Below are 17,500 nucleotides of genomic sequence, written 5' to 3'. Positions count from 1 at the left end.
TGGTGGGAGTCCTTGTCCTTTGATAGTTTGCTCTTGTTTGAGATGTCGAGATCGATTGATCTTTCTGGGGAGCCTCTTAGTGGCTTCAGCCAAGGAGGAAGGAACGCGCTGGCCATCTCGTACCTGGACTCGAAGTTGCCACGAGGCTTTACCTTTCGGTGGGTCTCGGTCCAGAGCCTGGAGGGAGAGAAACGGAGAGGAAATATTTTTCATTTATTAGATATTTGAAATTGACAAGAAAGTATTTTTTTCATTTATTAGATATTTGAGATTGACAAGAAAATATTTTTCAATTATTGGATATTAGAGATTGACTAGAAAATATTTTTCCATTTATTAGATATTAAAGCTTCACAAGAAAATATTTTTTTCATTCATTAGATATTAAAGCTTCACAAGAAAATATTCATTTCATTTATTAGATATTAGAGCTTGACAAGAAAATATTTTTTTCATTTATTAGATATTACAGCTTGACATGAATATATTTTTCATTTATTAGATATTAAAGCTTGATAAGAAAATCTTTTTCATTTATTAGTTATTAGAGATTGACAATAAAATATTTTCCAATTATTAGATATTAGAAATTGACAAGAAAATATTTTTAATTTATTAGATATTAGAGATTGACAAGAAAATATTTTGCATTTACTACATATTAGAGCTTGACAAGAAAATATCTATTTTCATTTATTAGATATTAGAGCTTGAAAAAAATATTTTTCATGTATTAGATATGAAAGCCTGATAAGAAAATATTTTTGATTTATTAGATATTAGAGATTGACAAGAAAATATTTTTTTCATTTATTAGATATTACAGCTTGACATGAATATATTTTTCATTTATTTGATATTAAAGCTCTAAAAGAAAATATTTTTCATTTATTAGATATTAGAGCTTGATAAGAAAATATTTTTCATTTATTAGATATTAAAGCTTGACAAGAAAATATTTTTCACTCATTATATATTAAAGCTTGACAGGAAAATATTTTTCCATTTATTAGATACTAAAGCTTGACAAGAAAATATTTTTTTCATTCATTAGATATTAGAGCTTGACATGAATATATTTTTAATTTACTGGATATTAAAGCTTTATAAGAAAATATTTTTCATTTATTAGATATTAGAGATTGACAATAAAATATTTTTTCTCAATTATTAGATATTAAAGCTTGATAAGAATTTTTTTTTTCATTTATTAGATAATAAAGCTTGATAAGAAAATCTTTATCATTTATTAGATATTAAAACTTGATAAAAAAATATTTTTCATTTATTAGATATTAGAGCATACAGGAAAATAGTTTTTTTTTTCCATTTATTAGATATTAGTGATTAACAAAAAAATATTTTTCCTTTATTAGATATTAAAAATATTTTTCCTTTATTAGATATTAGAAATATTTTTCCTTTATTAGATATTAAAAATATTTTTCCTTTATTAAATATTAAAAATATTTTTCCTTTATTAGATATTAATGCTTAACAAGATATTTTCTATCTATTAGATATTAAAGCTTGACAAGAAAATATTTTTCATTTATTAGATATTAATGCTTAAGAAGTAAATAATTTCAATTTATTACATATTAATGCTTAACAAGATATTTTTTATCTATTAGATATTAAAGCTTAACAAGAAAATATTTTTCCTTTATTAGATATTAATGCTTAACATTTTGTCTACAGATATATACTGGGAGAAAATGATACACTAAAACTGTTAGGTTTCCAAGCTAATGTATAGTAACGGACAACAAATAAATATTTCGTTCAAATCCTCCTTTAAATAAGTGACTAAAAATCTTTAAAACACCAATGATACGGTTCTAGCTATCACATAAATATCTGGAGATGATTGGCTTATGGGTAGAAGAGACTCTTTAGCTATGGTAATTAGCTCTTCTAGAAGGACACTCCAAAATCAAACCTTTGTTCTCTAGTCTTGGGTAGTGCCATAGACTCTGTACCATGGTCTTCCACTGTCTTGGGTTGGAGTTCTCTTCTTGAGAGTACACTCGGGCACACAATTCTATCTTATTTCTCTTCCTCTTGATTTGTTAAAGTTTTTGGTTTATACAGGAAATATTTATGTCAATGTTACTGGTCTTAAAATATTTTATTTTTCCTTGTTTCCCTTCTTCACTGGGCTATTTTCCCTGTTGGGGCCCTTGGCTTATAACATCCTACTTTTCTAACTAGGGTTGTATCTTAGCAAGTAATAATAATGAAAATAATAATAATAATAAAAATAATAATAATAATAATAATAATAATAATAATAATAATAATAATAATAACAACAATAATAATAATAAATGGTAAGAATTAATGTCTTAAGTATTTTTGATAATCTGACTTATGTACTTTCAACCAGTAGGATACTATAATTCTAATTAATTTTCAAATAATCTTCTTTAAAAAAGCAAGATACTATAATTTTAATTCAATTTAAAATAATCTTAGTCATGAACCCCTTTTGAATATACATTACATAGTTCTGTCCAAATGTTTTACTTCCAATCTATCTAGAAATATTTTCTTTTTTTCAAACATTATCAAATTCTGTCGTATATATTTCGTTTTTTCCCCAAAAATGCGATACATATTTTTTATTGGATTACCCCTCTTCATAATTTATTCAAACTCCTACTATATGAATAGCAATTATTATAAATTCAATAAAAAAAAATCTTAACGTAAACTTATATTAGAATTCTACGTTTTTACGGACTGATTAAAAGAATGATTAGATGAAATTTGAGATCTATATCCTCGTTCTACGGAACCAGTTTTGTGATAAGAAGCCAGTTGAGAAGATTAATAAATAAACTAGAGTCTAATTCCATACGATATATTTAAAAGCCTTCAACTGCAAAGAAGATTAATTTTCCTCCTAAGATTCCCTAAAATAAATATGAAAGCCTTTAACGTCTTATGAAAAGAAAATATTTTCCTTATCGAAAAATTAAAATTTTGAATCTTACTCTGTATGAATTTGGATCTGTGTCATTCATTTTCTTATGTAAAATGAATAAAAGATATTTTAATATATTCAAGATACTCTTGTAGTGCAAATCTCGACATACTCATCATGAAACAACTTTATTATCGATATATTAATACGATAGGGTGTGTGTTATTTATTTTGTCATGCTTTGAAAAAAACGGAAATAATTTCATGGTATACTCTTACAAATTCACAGTAGACTTTGATTACTTAACCAAACCACATCTTATATAGTTTTCACAATTCATTTATTGCTTATTTTTTAAAATAAATATACAAGTCAAATCTTATCACATTTTATACAAACATGTATAGGTTAGGAACAAGATAAATAGTGTTGAAAATATAATTTCGTGTAATTTACTAGGGTTCCGCTACTTATTATTATTACTTGCTAAGCTATAACAATAGTTGGAAAAACAGGATGCTATAAACCCAGGGGCTCCAACGTGGAAAATATCCCGGTGAGGAAAGGAAATAAGGAAAAATAAAATATTTTAAGAACAGTAACATTAAAATAAATATTTCCTGTATAAAATAAAAACTTTAACAAGACAAGAGGAAGAGAAATAAGATAGAATAGAGTGCCCGAGTGTACCCTCAAGCAAGAGAACTCTAACCCAAGACAGTAGAAGATCATGGTGCAGAAGCTATGGCACTACACCTGGCATTAATATAGCAAAAGCTGTGAAACGGTATATTTATTTTGGAATGGCTTTCCCATATGATCTCTCTCTCTCTCTCTCTCTCTCTCTCTCTCTCTCTCTCTCTCTCTCTCTCTCTCTCTCTCTCTCTCTCTCTATATATATATATATATAGGTGTATATATATATATACATAGGTAAATATATATATACATATATATATACAGGTATATATATAGGTATATATATATATATATATATATATATATATATATATATATATATATATATGCAAAAAATCTCACAACCATACACGCATATATATATATATATATATATATATATATATATATATATACATTCATATAAATCATATATATACATAATTATACATATATATGCATATATATATATATATATATATATATATATATATATATATATATATTTAAATCTCTCAATGTCCTTTCAAATTCCCAATCATGTTAACTTATCTATGTTAATCCCCCCAATTTGATTAGAATGTCTGCAATAAAAAAAAAAAAAAAAAAAAATTCCTCTTCCTCATCCACCCATAAAAAATAAAACCACCAAACACGAATTGTAATCACTCCCAAATCATAAAAAAATCGCAAAACAACCAAGTATTGAAACAGATCCCGAGAGCTCCCTCTCTTCCAATACGTCACATTATCGACACCCTTTATAGATTCAACCTTGGCTCACGCACTCCCACAACGAGAAGCTTCTAGTCACGGAAAAAATACATACCGGATTCTTATCCCGATTTCAAGAAGAGCAATGCGACAAGAAGTAGCGAGAGATTTGCCTTTCCAGATGACGTAGATCCGTATGGAAAAAGGACTCTAAAACAGCGTGTCAACTTTCCCGTGAGACGTGCGTCTTGGTAATGTTTATGTTAAGATTTTTTTTTTTTTTTTTTTTTTTTTAATGTATTGGGTTGGTGAAGTATTAAGGAAGGAGCATGCGGAAAAAAATTCATTATATGAATGTTTATGTATGTTAGGATTTTTTTTTAATTTTCTTTTTTTTTAAGTATTGGGTTTGTGATGTATTATGGAAAAGCATGCGGAAAAGACTTCATTATATGAAGTATTTGGAAAATATATATTTTTTTATGATGTATTTCAAGACTTCAAGGAAAGACAGCGTCTTAAAATCCGAACTCCCTAAATTAGATTATATTTAACGCGCAAGAAAATTCGTATGTGAAATCAGAATTATTCTCTTACTGATTATTTAACCCTTTTGTCTATATTTAATAAAAATGTACAATTGAAATATATTTACTGTGTAAAAATATATACTGGGTTTTCCTACTTAAAAAAATATTCAGGATATATGTTTTCCTATTACCTATTGATATTTTCTGGCATTCTATACCAATATGAAAGAGTGTACTAAAAGAAATCGACATCATAACTAATAATATGAGTCTTTTTGTCATTGAAATCTACAATTATCATTATTATACATATCTCAGACTAATAACTATATGAAACAAAATCCAACAGATTTTATAGATTGAATAACAAAGTCCTCATAAAAATATTGGGATTTAAATGGCCGGACAGGATTAGAAATGAAACTATAAGAGAGATTACTCGAGTGCCATAAGTGAATGACATTATGGTGAGGGGTAGATGGAGATGATTTGGGCACGCACTTCGCACTCCCCAAGAGAGATTAGTTAACCTAACTTTCAACCGGGCTCCACAAGGCACTAAAAGAGTTGGAAGACCCAGACTTACATGGCTGAGGACTATGAAGCGTGAAATAGGATATAAAGAAAGGAGATGTATTGGTTTAAAGGCTCAAAATAGAGACGACTGGTGAAATCTAACTGAGGCCCTTTCCGTCAATAGGCGTAGATGATGAATAACTATATACAACAACACCACCACCACCAACAACAACAACAACAACAGCGACAAATGCAGCCGTTTCTAATCCACTGCATGACAAAGGCCTCAGACATGTCTTGGCCATGTCTGGGATTTGCCACCTTCATCATTACGCTGGCCACTGCGGTTGACAGAAGGTTAGAGACTTTGGCCTGATCGCTTTCAGCAGACCAACTATATATCAAATTCCTAATTAAACACATAGCAACTGTCAAAGATCTATACGAAACGAGAGAGAGAGAGAGAGAGAGAGAGAGAGAGAGAGAGAGAGAGAGAGAGAGAGAGAGAGAGAGAACTACGTATTATTTCTTTTTAAAGACCAGGAAATTGTAATAAAGAGAGAGAGAGAGAGAGAGAGAGAGAGAGAGAGAGAGAGAGAGAGAGAGAGAGAACTATGTATTATTTCTTTTTAAAGACCAGTAAATTGTAATAAAGAGAGAGAGAGAGAGAGAGAGAGAGAGAGAGAGAGAGAGAGAGAGAGAGAGAGAGAGAGAGAGAGAGAGAGAGAGAGAGAGAAACTATGTATAATTTCTTTTTAAAGACCAGTAAATTGTAATAGAGAAATTGTAATAGAGAGAGAGAGAGAGAGAGAGAGAGAGAGAGAGAGAGAGAGAGAGAGAGAGAGAGAGAGAGAGAGAGAGAGAGAAACTATGTATAATTTCTTTTTAAAGACCAGTAAATTGTAATAGAGAGAGAGAGAGAGAGAGAGAGAGAGAGAGAGAGAGAGAGACCTATGTATTATTTCTTTTTAAAGACCAGTAAATTGTAATAAAGAGAGAGAGAGAGAGAGAGAGAGAGAGAGAGAGAGAGAGAGAGAGAGAGAGAGAGAGAGAGAGAGAGAGAGAGAACTTTATAATTTCTTTTTAAAGACAAGTAAATTGTAATTAAAAAATCATACAGCAATTTCCTGTTGGCAAATCCTCCTCCACATATGCATTTAACGCTTCATAATTTCCAATTTCATTTCATAAAGTTAATAATCACAAGTTAATATTTATAAGTCCCACTGATATAAAGATTTATAAGTCCCATTGAAATAAAGATTCAATAATATCCTATTCACCCGCTAAGCGAAAAACAAATGGATATGTAATAAAAAGATTAAATAATATTTTCATTACAGATTTCTGATAATTAGTGCTGATATATTTTATTATTCAGTTGCTCCTTGAGATAATGGATTGATTAATATTTTTGTGTTCAGGTAATTATCAGTGTTTACACTAAATATTTCTAATAAACGATGAAAATCGAGTTGAAATCTATTTTCATTACTTGACATAATAAAAGAATAATTGCCTTTATTGTTTCTTCTTTGCAAATTTTATATTAATATTAATTTCTTTCCAGTAATAGGAACGTGTATTCATGATTTTAAAAATGGTAATATATTACACTGTTAGAAAAAACCGTAATTTTAATCGGAAATTTTCCGTAAAAAATATGCTGTTCTCAACCGTATTTCAGTAAAGTAGAGACGACCGTAATTTTACCTCTCTTTGTTATTATCTTTTACGGGTTGGTGACCGTAAAACAACATTTACCGTTTTTTAACAGTGTACTTTCGTAGTTTTAGGGCTGTTCAGGCCTGATTGGTAACGTCTCTGCCTGGTGTTTTCCAGACGGGGGTTCGAGTCCCGCTCAGTCTCGTTAGTGCCTTTAGTGTCTGCAACCTTACCATCCTTGTGATCTAAGAGTGGGTGGTTTGGGGGAGCCTATATGTCTATCAGCCGAGTCATCAGCAGGCACTGACTGGTCCTCCCTGGTCCTAGCTTGGGTGGAGAAGGGGCTTGGGCGCTGATCATATAATATAGGGTCAGTCTCTAGGGCATTGTCCTGCTTGATAGGGCAATGTCACTGTCCCTTGCCTCTGCCATTCATGATAGGCCTTTAAACCTTTAAATGTCTTAGACTGAAATTCTAGTTCTTGTGTTCATAAAATGCCATTCTACTTTAATTTTGACAACTTGTGGTATTTTAAATATTTTAGGCGCTGCAAATTCCGGATAGTTTATCAACATAAAATACTAAATTATTATTATGATTTTAATCATTATCAATAAATAAATTTGATTCCACAAAAGGGTTTTATATATTTTATCTTTGGAATTAGCTACGGAAAATATAATGTATTTTCCAATAGAAAGTTTAACAAAACAGCTTTGGCAATAATGATTGTTCCTCATAGATTAAAAAGTTTATAAAACAATTAATTCTTTATTCATATTGGTAATGGGTATGCACATTTAGCTTTCCCTATATTATTTTTTAATTTCTCTTAAGAACTTTAATAATCTTAACTATATATATCAATCCTAAATATAGACATGTGCCGCGACAGCTTATTTTTCAACATTTTGCTCGACCTTGACCGTGACCTTTGACCTTAACATGCGTTAATTGGCGTGGATTTTCATACACTCAAATATGAACCACGTTTGAAGTCTCTGTGACAACGATGTCCAAACTTATGGTTGATCACGTGAATTGGATATTTTGCTTGACCGTGAACTTGACCTTTGACCTTGACATTTTAAAATTTAATTTTCACCATCTTTTTACATAACAGTTAATCGCTGCAAGCTTCATTACCCTACAATTACAATTGTGGACAGGAAGCTGAAAAAAAAAAAAAAAAAAAAAAAAAAAAAAAAAAAAAAAAAAAAAAAAAAAAAAAAAGACACCCACACACAAAGACACAAACAAGGGCTAAAACATAACCTTCTTCCAACTTCTTTGGCGGAGGTAATAACTTGAACGGAGCTATAATAATGTAAGGGAAGTACATCTACCATGGCAAGGGTGAATGATTAATTCACTGTTATTCCTGTCTCAAACACTGAACACACATGTTCGTATGCATGAATAATTTCCTTTAACTATATAATGTTCCCAAGGTTTAGGGAGGTCAATGGTTTTGGCCTGTTTTACCTCATGCTTGGATGTGTATATATACATAAATATAAATATATATATATATATATATATATATATTTATTAATATATATACATATATATATATATATATACTTGTGTGTATATATTTAAATATATATATATATATATATATATATATATATATATATATATATATATATATGTATATATATAAATAAATATATATATATATATATAAATATATATATATATGTATATATATACATATATATACATACATACATACATACATATATATATATATATATATATATATATATATATATATATATATATATATATACACGCAATGTGGTATCAGTTAATCTATCAATAATTATGAAAGCCATAATGGGTGTTGTGTTTTGTTCAGATTAAATATCCAGCATTCGTCGCGCTTAAGAATCAAAAATAGTCTCAGGATGCCAAAACTATTTTGAAATAGCATTTTATGGATCACTGATTTTTCAATTGATATATATTATTCTAATCTCTTTTATAATTAGTAGAAAAAGAAGAATACAGCAGCTTTGGATTTTCAGCTCAGAGTGTGTTAGAATAGGAATGATACAGGACCTAGCGAATGTGAGTCGACTGCTGGACCACTCACCCCACACAGCCTGAGTTTCCCCAAAATGTGATTGGTAATATCGACGCATAGTAGAATAAGAAAAATATAGCACCCATGGATTGAATGCTGAGGGTGTGTTAGAATAGGAGTGATACGGGACCTAAAGTGCATGAGTAGACTACTGTACCACTCACCCAACACAGGCTGAAGGTTCCCCCAAAATATGATAGGTAATATCGACGCATTCTTACGCATGAATTGCGCATGAACCAGATTTGATATTCAACTTTAATAACTCCAATAAAGATTTTTCCTAAACTCAATAAAGATTTTTTCCTATTGTATAAAAAGCAAAAAGTTCAAACGGTATGAAAAGCAATCGGAAACCAATAATCACTACCTGAATTTCAATTTCAATTTCCTTTTAAATGAATCGCAAACCTCGTTGGGAAGCAAATAAGAAAAAAGGAACTATTTTGGGGGAAAACTTGGTTATTCTCCCAAGATTAATTCTTCTAAAGTTACAAGAGTTCGCCGGGAAACACCTGCAAAACTTTCCGTTGAGATATTAAGTCCGTCTGTATATTTTTCTTTCTGAGTCTTTGCATATCGCCATTTTTCCACCATAAATAATTTGTCGGGAGTTTTTTTTTTTTTTTTTTTTTTGGGGGGGGGGGGGAAGAAGAGGTGAAATTGATTTGCGAGATGGCAATAGTACGAAAACTTCTTGCTCGGGGGAATTATGACACGTGGGCTATTCCCGAAAATGCAAAGTCTTGTTTTTTTTTTTTTAACTTTATTCCTGGGATTTTTATGTTTTGAAAAATATTTTTGTATAAATTTCGGTGTTTAATCGTTTCATTTATATCATCATATCAATCATTATATATATATATATATATATATATATATATATATATATATATATATATATATATATATATATATACACACATATCGTTTTACATGAGCCTGATAAATTATTACACTATTAAATTTATGGTACCTTATTTATCTATCTATCTATCTATATACATGTGTATAATATATATATATATATATATATATATATATATATATATATATATATACACATCTCGTTTTACATGAGCCTGATAGATTATTACACCATTACATTCATGGTACATTAATTATCTATCTATCTATCTATATATGTGCGTATATATATATATATATATATATATATATATATATATATATATATAATATACATACATACATATATATATGTATGTGTGTATGCATTTAAACATGCATATATATATATTTGCGCATATATTTATACATATACAATATCATATATATATATATATATATATATATATATATATATATATATATATATATATATATATATTATTTCAACTTTGTATTTTACTAAATAGAATGGGATTAAAACTTATCTTTCGTCTACCACTGCGTTGATCGCACCAACGAAATAACAGAAAGAATAAATAATTGTTTTAGGATTCAAACTGAGTTTACATGATAGCCGACAATTTGTATTATTTTATCGCACAACTAATACTTTGAAATACATATAGAAATAAATTAATACAAACATTTATCAAACGTAAAAATATGTAAATATCATTTCTACCAACCAAACTTTCATATCTCTATCAGACTTTTTGATAATTTAAGATACAGAAAATATTCAAGGGAAAAAAATATTAAAATAAATATAGCGTTAACATCGAAATACAGAATTCAAAAAATGCTATAAATACTATTTAAAATACAGAAAATATTCATGGGAAAGAAATACTAAAATAAATATAGCGTTAACATCGAAATACAGAATTAAAAAAATACTATAATACTATTTAAAATACAGAAAATATTCATGGGAAAGAAATGTTCAAATAAATATAGCGTTAATATCGAAAAACAGAATTAAAAAAAAATACTATAAATACTATCTATAATACAGAAAATATTCATGGGAAAGAAATACTAAAATAAATATAGCATTAACATCGAAATACAGAATTCGAAAAAAAAAACTATAAATACTAACATCGTATATAACCTTTTTTATCAGCCTTTTTGATAATTTAAGATACGAAAATGTTCACATGAAAGAAATATTAAAATAAATATAGCGTTAACATCGAAAAACAGAATTCGAAAAACTATAAATACTATCTTCCTATATAACCTCCTTTACACCAGGGAAAATATCCCCTTTACTTAAAATTAATAATTAAAAAATCAACCTAACATCACGAGATTAAATCTAATAATAAAATAAATCTCAGCAGATGTCCTCTGATAATTTTATATGACAACCTAATTTCGAAATACCATCTTAAATGTATCAAATGTCGAGTGCCATCAAAAGGAGTCTGAACTGAACGAGTAAAAAAGTTCATCATATTTTTTCTTTTTTTAAAGGGTTCCTTCAAAGGAAGGCTTTCAAAGGACACCTTCAACTATTTTTGCCTGGGATATGTCGAACCTAAATTAACATGGATGGAAAATCAGGTGAAGGACCCGCGAATTTTGGATTGCCCGGAAGTGATGTGTGGGATTTAATTATATGATTTTTTTTAAAAATTGATACACAGATAAAGATATGCACTAAACTAATGTATTTATGTGTGTGTATGTGTGTATATATATATGTATATATCTATATATATGTGTGTATGTATATATATATATATATATCTATATATATGTGTATGTATATATATATATCTATATATATGTGTATGTATATATATATCTATATATATGTGTATATATATATATATCTATCTATATATATATATATATATATATATATATATATATATATATATATATATATATATAGACGTATATATATATACTTATATATGTATATAAATATATAAATATATATACACACATATATATATGTGTATAGATATATATATATATATATATATATATATATATATATATATATATGTGTGTGTGGAGGGGCACTAACTCCAACGTCCCCTTATGTTAAATAAATATAATCTTTATTAGATGGTATTACTGAATTTACGATTATGTTTAAACAAACTACTTGCCAATTATCTGAAATGTTAACCAAAGAAACGTTTCTCTGATACTGTACAATTCTAACATTTCTGAAAACTAGTCAATTACGCTTTTCACAATTGCTTGCATGTCAATTACCTGATTGCGAATAATCATCTTTTAATTACAATCTCGCAATAACCTGCAGCAGGTCATTATTGAGCTGTGAATCGATTGCAAAAGATTTTTCCCTTTTACTCGTAGACTCGAAGTTGTGGAGACAAAACACAGATGGAAATCACCATTGAAAGAATAAATGGTCTGTGGACGTGTTTATTAAGTGACTCGTTTATGAAATACTCTTTGCTACCTTTATGTTTCCATGATCCTTCTAACTATATGTTGTTTATCTCAGCCTGAATTCCATCCAAAATATAAGTTATCTTTACAAAAAACTAAATATATGAAATTAAATGGAAAATTTGTCACTGCATATGTAATATCCAAAACATTAAAGGTTGCTATGAGGATTCCATGATGTGTGTCTTTGTATGAGAGAGAGAGAGAGAGAGAGAGAGAGAGAGAGAGAGAGAGAGAGAGAGAGAGAGAGAGATTCCATCATGTGTGTGCCTAGGTGAGAGAGAGAGAGAGAGAGAGAGAGAGAGAGAGAGATATTCCATCATGTGTGTGCCTAGGTGAAAGAGAGAGAAAGAGGGAGAGAGAGAGAGAGAGAGAGAGAGAGAGAGAGAGAGAGAGAGATAGAGAGAGATATTTCATCATGCGTGTGCCTAGGTGAGAGAGAGAGAGAAAGAGAGAGAGAGAGAGAGAGAGAGAGATTCCATCACGTGTGTGCCTAGGTGAGAGAGAGAGAGAGAGAGAGAGAGAGAGAGAGAGAGAGAGAGAGAGAGAGAGAGAGAGAGATTCTACTCTACTTCTGCTTTCTGGCATGGAAAATTTATTGCACGAAGAATATGCACTTGAAAGAAATGTAAAAGAATTTGTAATATATGTTAAAATATCATTATTTCATAGCTGTCATATAACATGTAAGATATCCAACGAATCCTAAACGATTCTCTAACAGTACAAAAATCTTTGTAGAGAAAATAGAAAATATCTTTGATATTCTAAACGTATTTACATTCTTCGGTGGATTAATCATCCACCAAAACATAGGCGAAAGCAAATGACCATACTGTGTTAAAAAACCCGTAATTCTAATCGGTAATTCTCCGTAAAAATATACTGTTCTCAGCCGTATTTCAGTAAAATACAGGCGACCGTAATTTTACGGGTTGGTGAACGCAATATTTCTTACTTACGTCAATATATCCATTTTTATAACATTGTAAAAATATAGTTCTCAGTCGAATTTCAGTAAAATACAGGCGACCGTAATTTTACGTAAATGCCTGGCTACATTTATCCCAGTATTTTTACAGTTTTTTTTTACGGAAAATTTTCATCATATTGTTAACAGTGTAAGTAAGAGTCTAACTCAAATTAGGCCACTGGTTTGGAAAGTTTCCATCAGCCTACTTCAATACGTCTTGGTTACGGCTGAAGCTAATCTTACAAACTCGACTAAGAGAAATGTAAAGAGTTTAAGTAACGCGATGCTCAATCCGTAAGAGACAACTTGGTGGATGAGGTTCGTTTATTACCTCCGCCAAGCGGCGGAGGTTATGTTTTCGGTTCGGTTTGTTTGTTTGTTTGTTTGTTTGTTTCTCTGTTTGTCTGTCTGTCTGTGGACAACGTAGAGGCCACATTTCTACACGGAATCACTTCAAACTTGGCCAAGTAGTTCCCCAATGTGTATGGAAGAACTGATTAAATTTTGGTCAAGGTCACCCCAAGGTCAAGGTCACAGGGGTCACTGGTGTCACTATGACATAAGTGGCCATATCAAGAGACAGAAATAAAGCACTGACTTTTGCATAAGCCAACAGGGAAGTCCTAGTCCAGGCGCAACCCATGGGTGATGTTCAAATTTATAAAGGTCAAAGGTCAAGGTCATATTGGTGCATTATATCAATGTCATATTAAGTATCAGTGGCAAATGAACAAAGATCACTTGAAGGTCAAAAGTCAAGCAGGTCACTTGAAGGTCAAGGTCACGTGAAGGTCAAGGTCACGTGAAGGTCATGATTCTAGGACATATGGCGCTCTAGGTCACCTTGGCGGAGGTATGTCCTCTACGAGGACCATGTCCGCGTTCAGGACTTGCTCACTTGTTTAAAGGTTAACTTGATTTCTAAAAGTTTCTATTTGCCAGTGCAGTTTTGACTGAGCAGTAAATATAAAGATTTAATATGGAACAAAAGGAAATTAATTTATTTTTACGAAATTAGTAATATTTTAGGATATCGAGCGATGTTTAGACTGAGTAAATATAAAGATTTATTATGGAACAAAATTATATTGATTTATTTTTACGAAATGAAAAAATATTTTAGGATATCGAGCGATTTTAGAATGAGTAAATATAAAGATTTATCATGGAACAAAAGGAAATTAATTTATTTTTACGAAATTGGTAATATTTTAGGATATCAAGCAATATTTTGACTGACCAGTAACTATAAAGATTTATAATGGAACAAAAGGAAATTAATTTATTTTTACGATACGAAAAAATATTTTAGAATATCAAGCGATGTGCAGTTTTGACTGAGCAATAAATATAAAGATTTATTATGAAACAAAAGAAAATTAATTTATCTTTACGAAATTAGTAATATTTTGGGCTATCAAGCGATGGGCAGTTTTGACTGAGCAGTAAATATAAAGATTTATAATCGAACAAAAGGAAATTCATTTATTTTTACGAAATGAAAAAAATGTTTTAGGATATCGAACGATGTTAAGACTGAGTAAATATAAAGATTTAATATGGAACAAAATGAAATTAATTCATTTTTACGAAATGAGAAAATATTTTAGGCTATCAAGCAATATTTTGACTGACCAGTAACTATAAAGATTTATAATGGAACAAAAGGAAATTAATTCATTTTTACGAAATGAGAAAATATTTTAGGCTATCAAGCGATGTGAAGTTCTGACTAAACATTAAATATAAATATCTATAATGGAACAAAATGAAATTAATTCATTTCTATGAAATGAAAAAAATATTTTAGGCTATCAAGCGATGAGTAGTTTTGACTGCGCAATGAATCTAAAGATTTATTATGGAGCAAAAGGAAATTAATTTATTTTTCCAAATGAAAAAAATGATTTAGGATATCAAAGGATAAAATATATAAATCTTGGAATCAAACTTATTTTTTTCTATACATACATACATACATATATATATATATATTATATAATATATATATATATATATATATATATATATATAAAATAATAACTTATTCAAAGCACAAATGCTCTATTGAGAGAAGTAATAAATATCCTCATATTCCTTTCATTAGAGTATATACAAGATATGCATAATTTTCTGATTATACACCACAAATCGCCAATCCCCTATATAATAAAAAACAAGTGTTTGGCTATATATTGTCATTATCATCTACCCCCACGCCTATTGACGCAAAGGGCATCGATTGGATTTCGCCAGTAGTCTTTATCTTGTGCTTTTAAATCAATACTTCTCCTACTACGCGCTTCATAGTCCTCAGCCATATATAGCCATTTTAGCCAATATATATATATATATATATATATATATATATATATATATATATGTGTGTGTGTGTGTGTGTGTGTCTAATACATATATAAAATATATATATATATACATATATATATATACATATATATACATATATAAATATATATATATGTATATATATATACTGTATATATATATATATATACATATATCTTTCCAATCACGATCCGTGGCATTGCTAAACGTATAACTACCCGGTCTCTCCACGTCCCTCGGGTAGGAGGGAGAGAGGTAGTTATAACCTGCTTTGAGGCAGTGCGTGTGTTCATATCTATCTAAATATTTAGCCGTCATTTTTTGACGGGTCGCCTACACTAATAAACAGGAGATGATTCAGATGTATAGACAATCTCTTCATAAAGAATAAAAGAAAAATAATAAATATAAATGGAAATAATGGTATATTGTCGTCCGTTAATGTAATAAAAATTATGCATTGAATCAGAAAAAAAGAAGAAAAATATATGCTTACTAAGTTATTTGCTTTAACTTTTTGAAAAATATTAGAAGATTAATCAATATAAATGGAAATAATAGTATATAATCCTTTAATGTAACAAAAATTATGTATTAAATCAGAAAAAAGGAAGAAAAATTAATACTGTCTTTGCAATTTGCTTTTGCTTCTTAAAGAATATAGGAAGATTAATAAATATAAATGGAAATAATGGTATATCTTCGTTTAATGTAAGAAAAATTATGCATTAAATTAGAAAAAAAAAACGAAGAAAAATAAATGCTAAATAAGCGATTGGCTTAAGCTTCTGGAAGGATATAAGAAGATTAATAAATATAAATGGAAATAATGGTATACTGTCTTCCTTTAATGTAAGAAAAATTATGTATCAAATAAAAAAATAAATGCCGACTAAGTAATTCTCTATCGCTTCTGGAACGAGTGTCCCCAGTTAAAAAAAAAAAAAAAAAAAAAAGAGAAAAAAAAAAAAAAAAAAAAAAAAAAAAACTTTACATCTGACTTCAATCCATCTGGGTTAGGTCCAAAATAATCTGGTCAGCGAGACTGGAAGAATTGCAACGAATCGGAGTAACCTGTTGGACGCTCTATAAGTGTCAGGTTAACGGAACATTTTCCGTTTTTTAACTTTCGGATAACTTGATCTCTAAAAGTTAATCTGTCCGACAAACAGGCCCACTTGGTACAAGAGGAGATATTTTGCAAAACAGGATTTTCAGTAAGTTTTGTGTTAAGAATTTCAGACTATTAAAAGTATACAACAATTATGAATTAGTATTGCAAAATATTTATTTACTGTACTTACATTCATTCACTCAGAGACACATACAAACCTATAAAACTTAGACACACATATATATACAGTATATATATATATATATATATATATATAATATATATATATATATATGTGTGTGTGTGTGTGTGTGTGTTATAAAATTAAATATGTGGTTATCTATCGATCTATATACAAGAATATACGTATACATATCGACAAAAATTCATATGAATATGAATATGAATATATATATATATATATATATAATATTATATATATATATATATATATATATATATATATATATATATATATATATATATATATATATATATATATATTTATATATACTTCGTTAAAGCTACTCTCCAGGGGCGTCAGCTGACACAGTCCCTAAAGTTTAGAGATATTCAAAGGACCTAAACCGAAA

The 17,500-nt window shown here is 29.0% G+C and overlaps 1 protein-coding gene across 1 annotated transcript in view; it reads right to left on the bottom strand.

Moving 5' to 3' along the window:
• LOC137631659 (putative neural-cadherin 2) overlaps nt 1–17,500 on the bottom strand; it is a 356,886-nt gene that overhangs the window by 87,960 nt on the left and 251,426 nt on the right. The window contains exon 5 of the mRNA XM_068363529.1: nt 1–177. This exon is cut by the window's left edge and continues 1,141 nt beyond it. Coding sequence (XP_068219630.1) covers nt 1–177 — 177 coding nt within the window. The remainder of the gene's footprint in view (nt 178–17,500) is intronic.

The sequence above is a fragment of the Palaemon carinicauda genome, chromosome 40 (genome assembly GCF_036898095.1).
Source record: "Palaemon carinicauda isolate YSFRI2023 chromosome 40, ASM3689809v2, whole genome shotgun sequence".
In the NCBI taxonomy this organism is placed as follows: domain Eukaryota; kingdom Metazoa; phylum Arthropoda; class Malacostraca; order Decapoda; family Palaemonidae; genus Palaemon; species Palaemon carinicauda.
The sequence above is the reverse complement of the archived record's forward strand: the minus strand, read 5'-3'. Positions and strand labels throughout refer to the sequence as shown.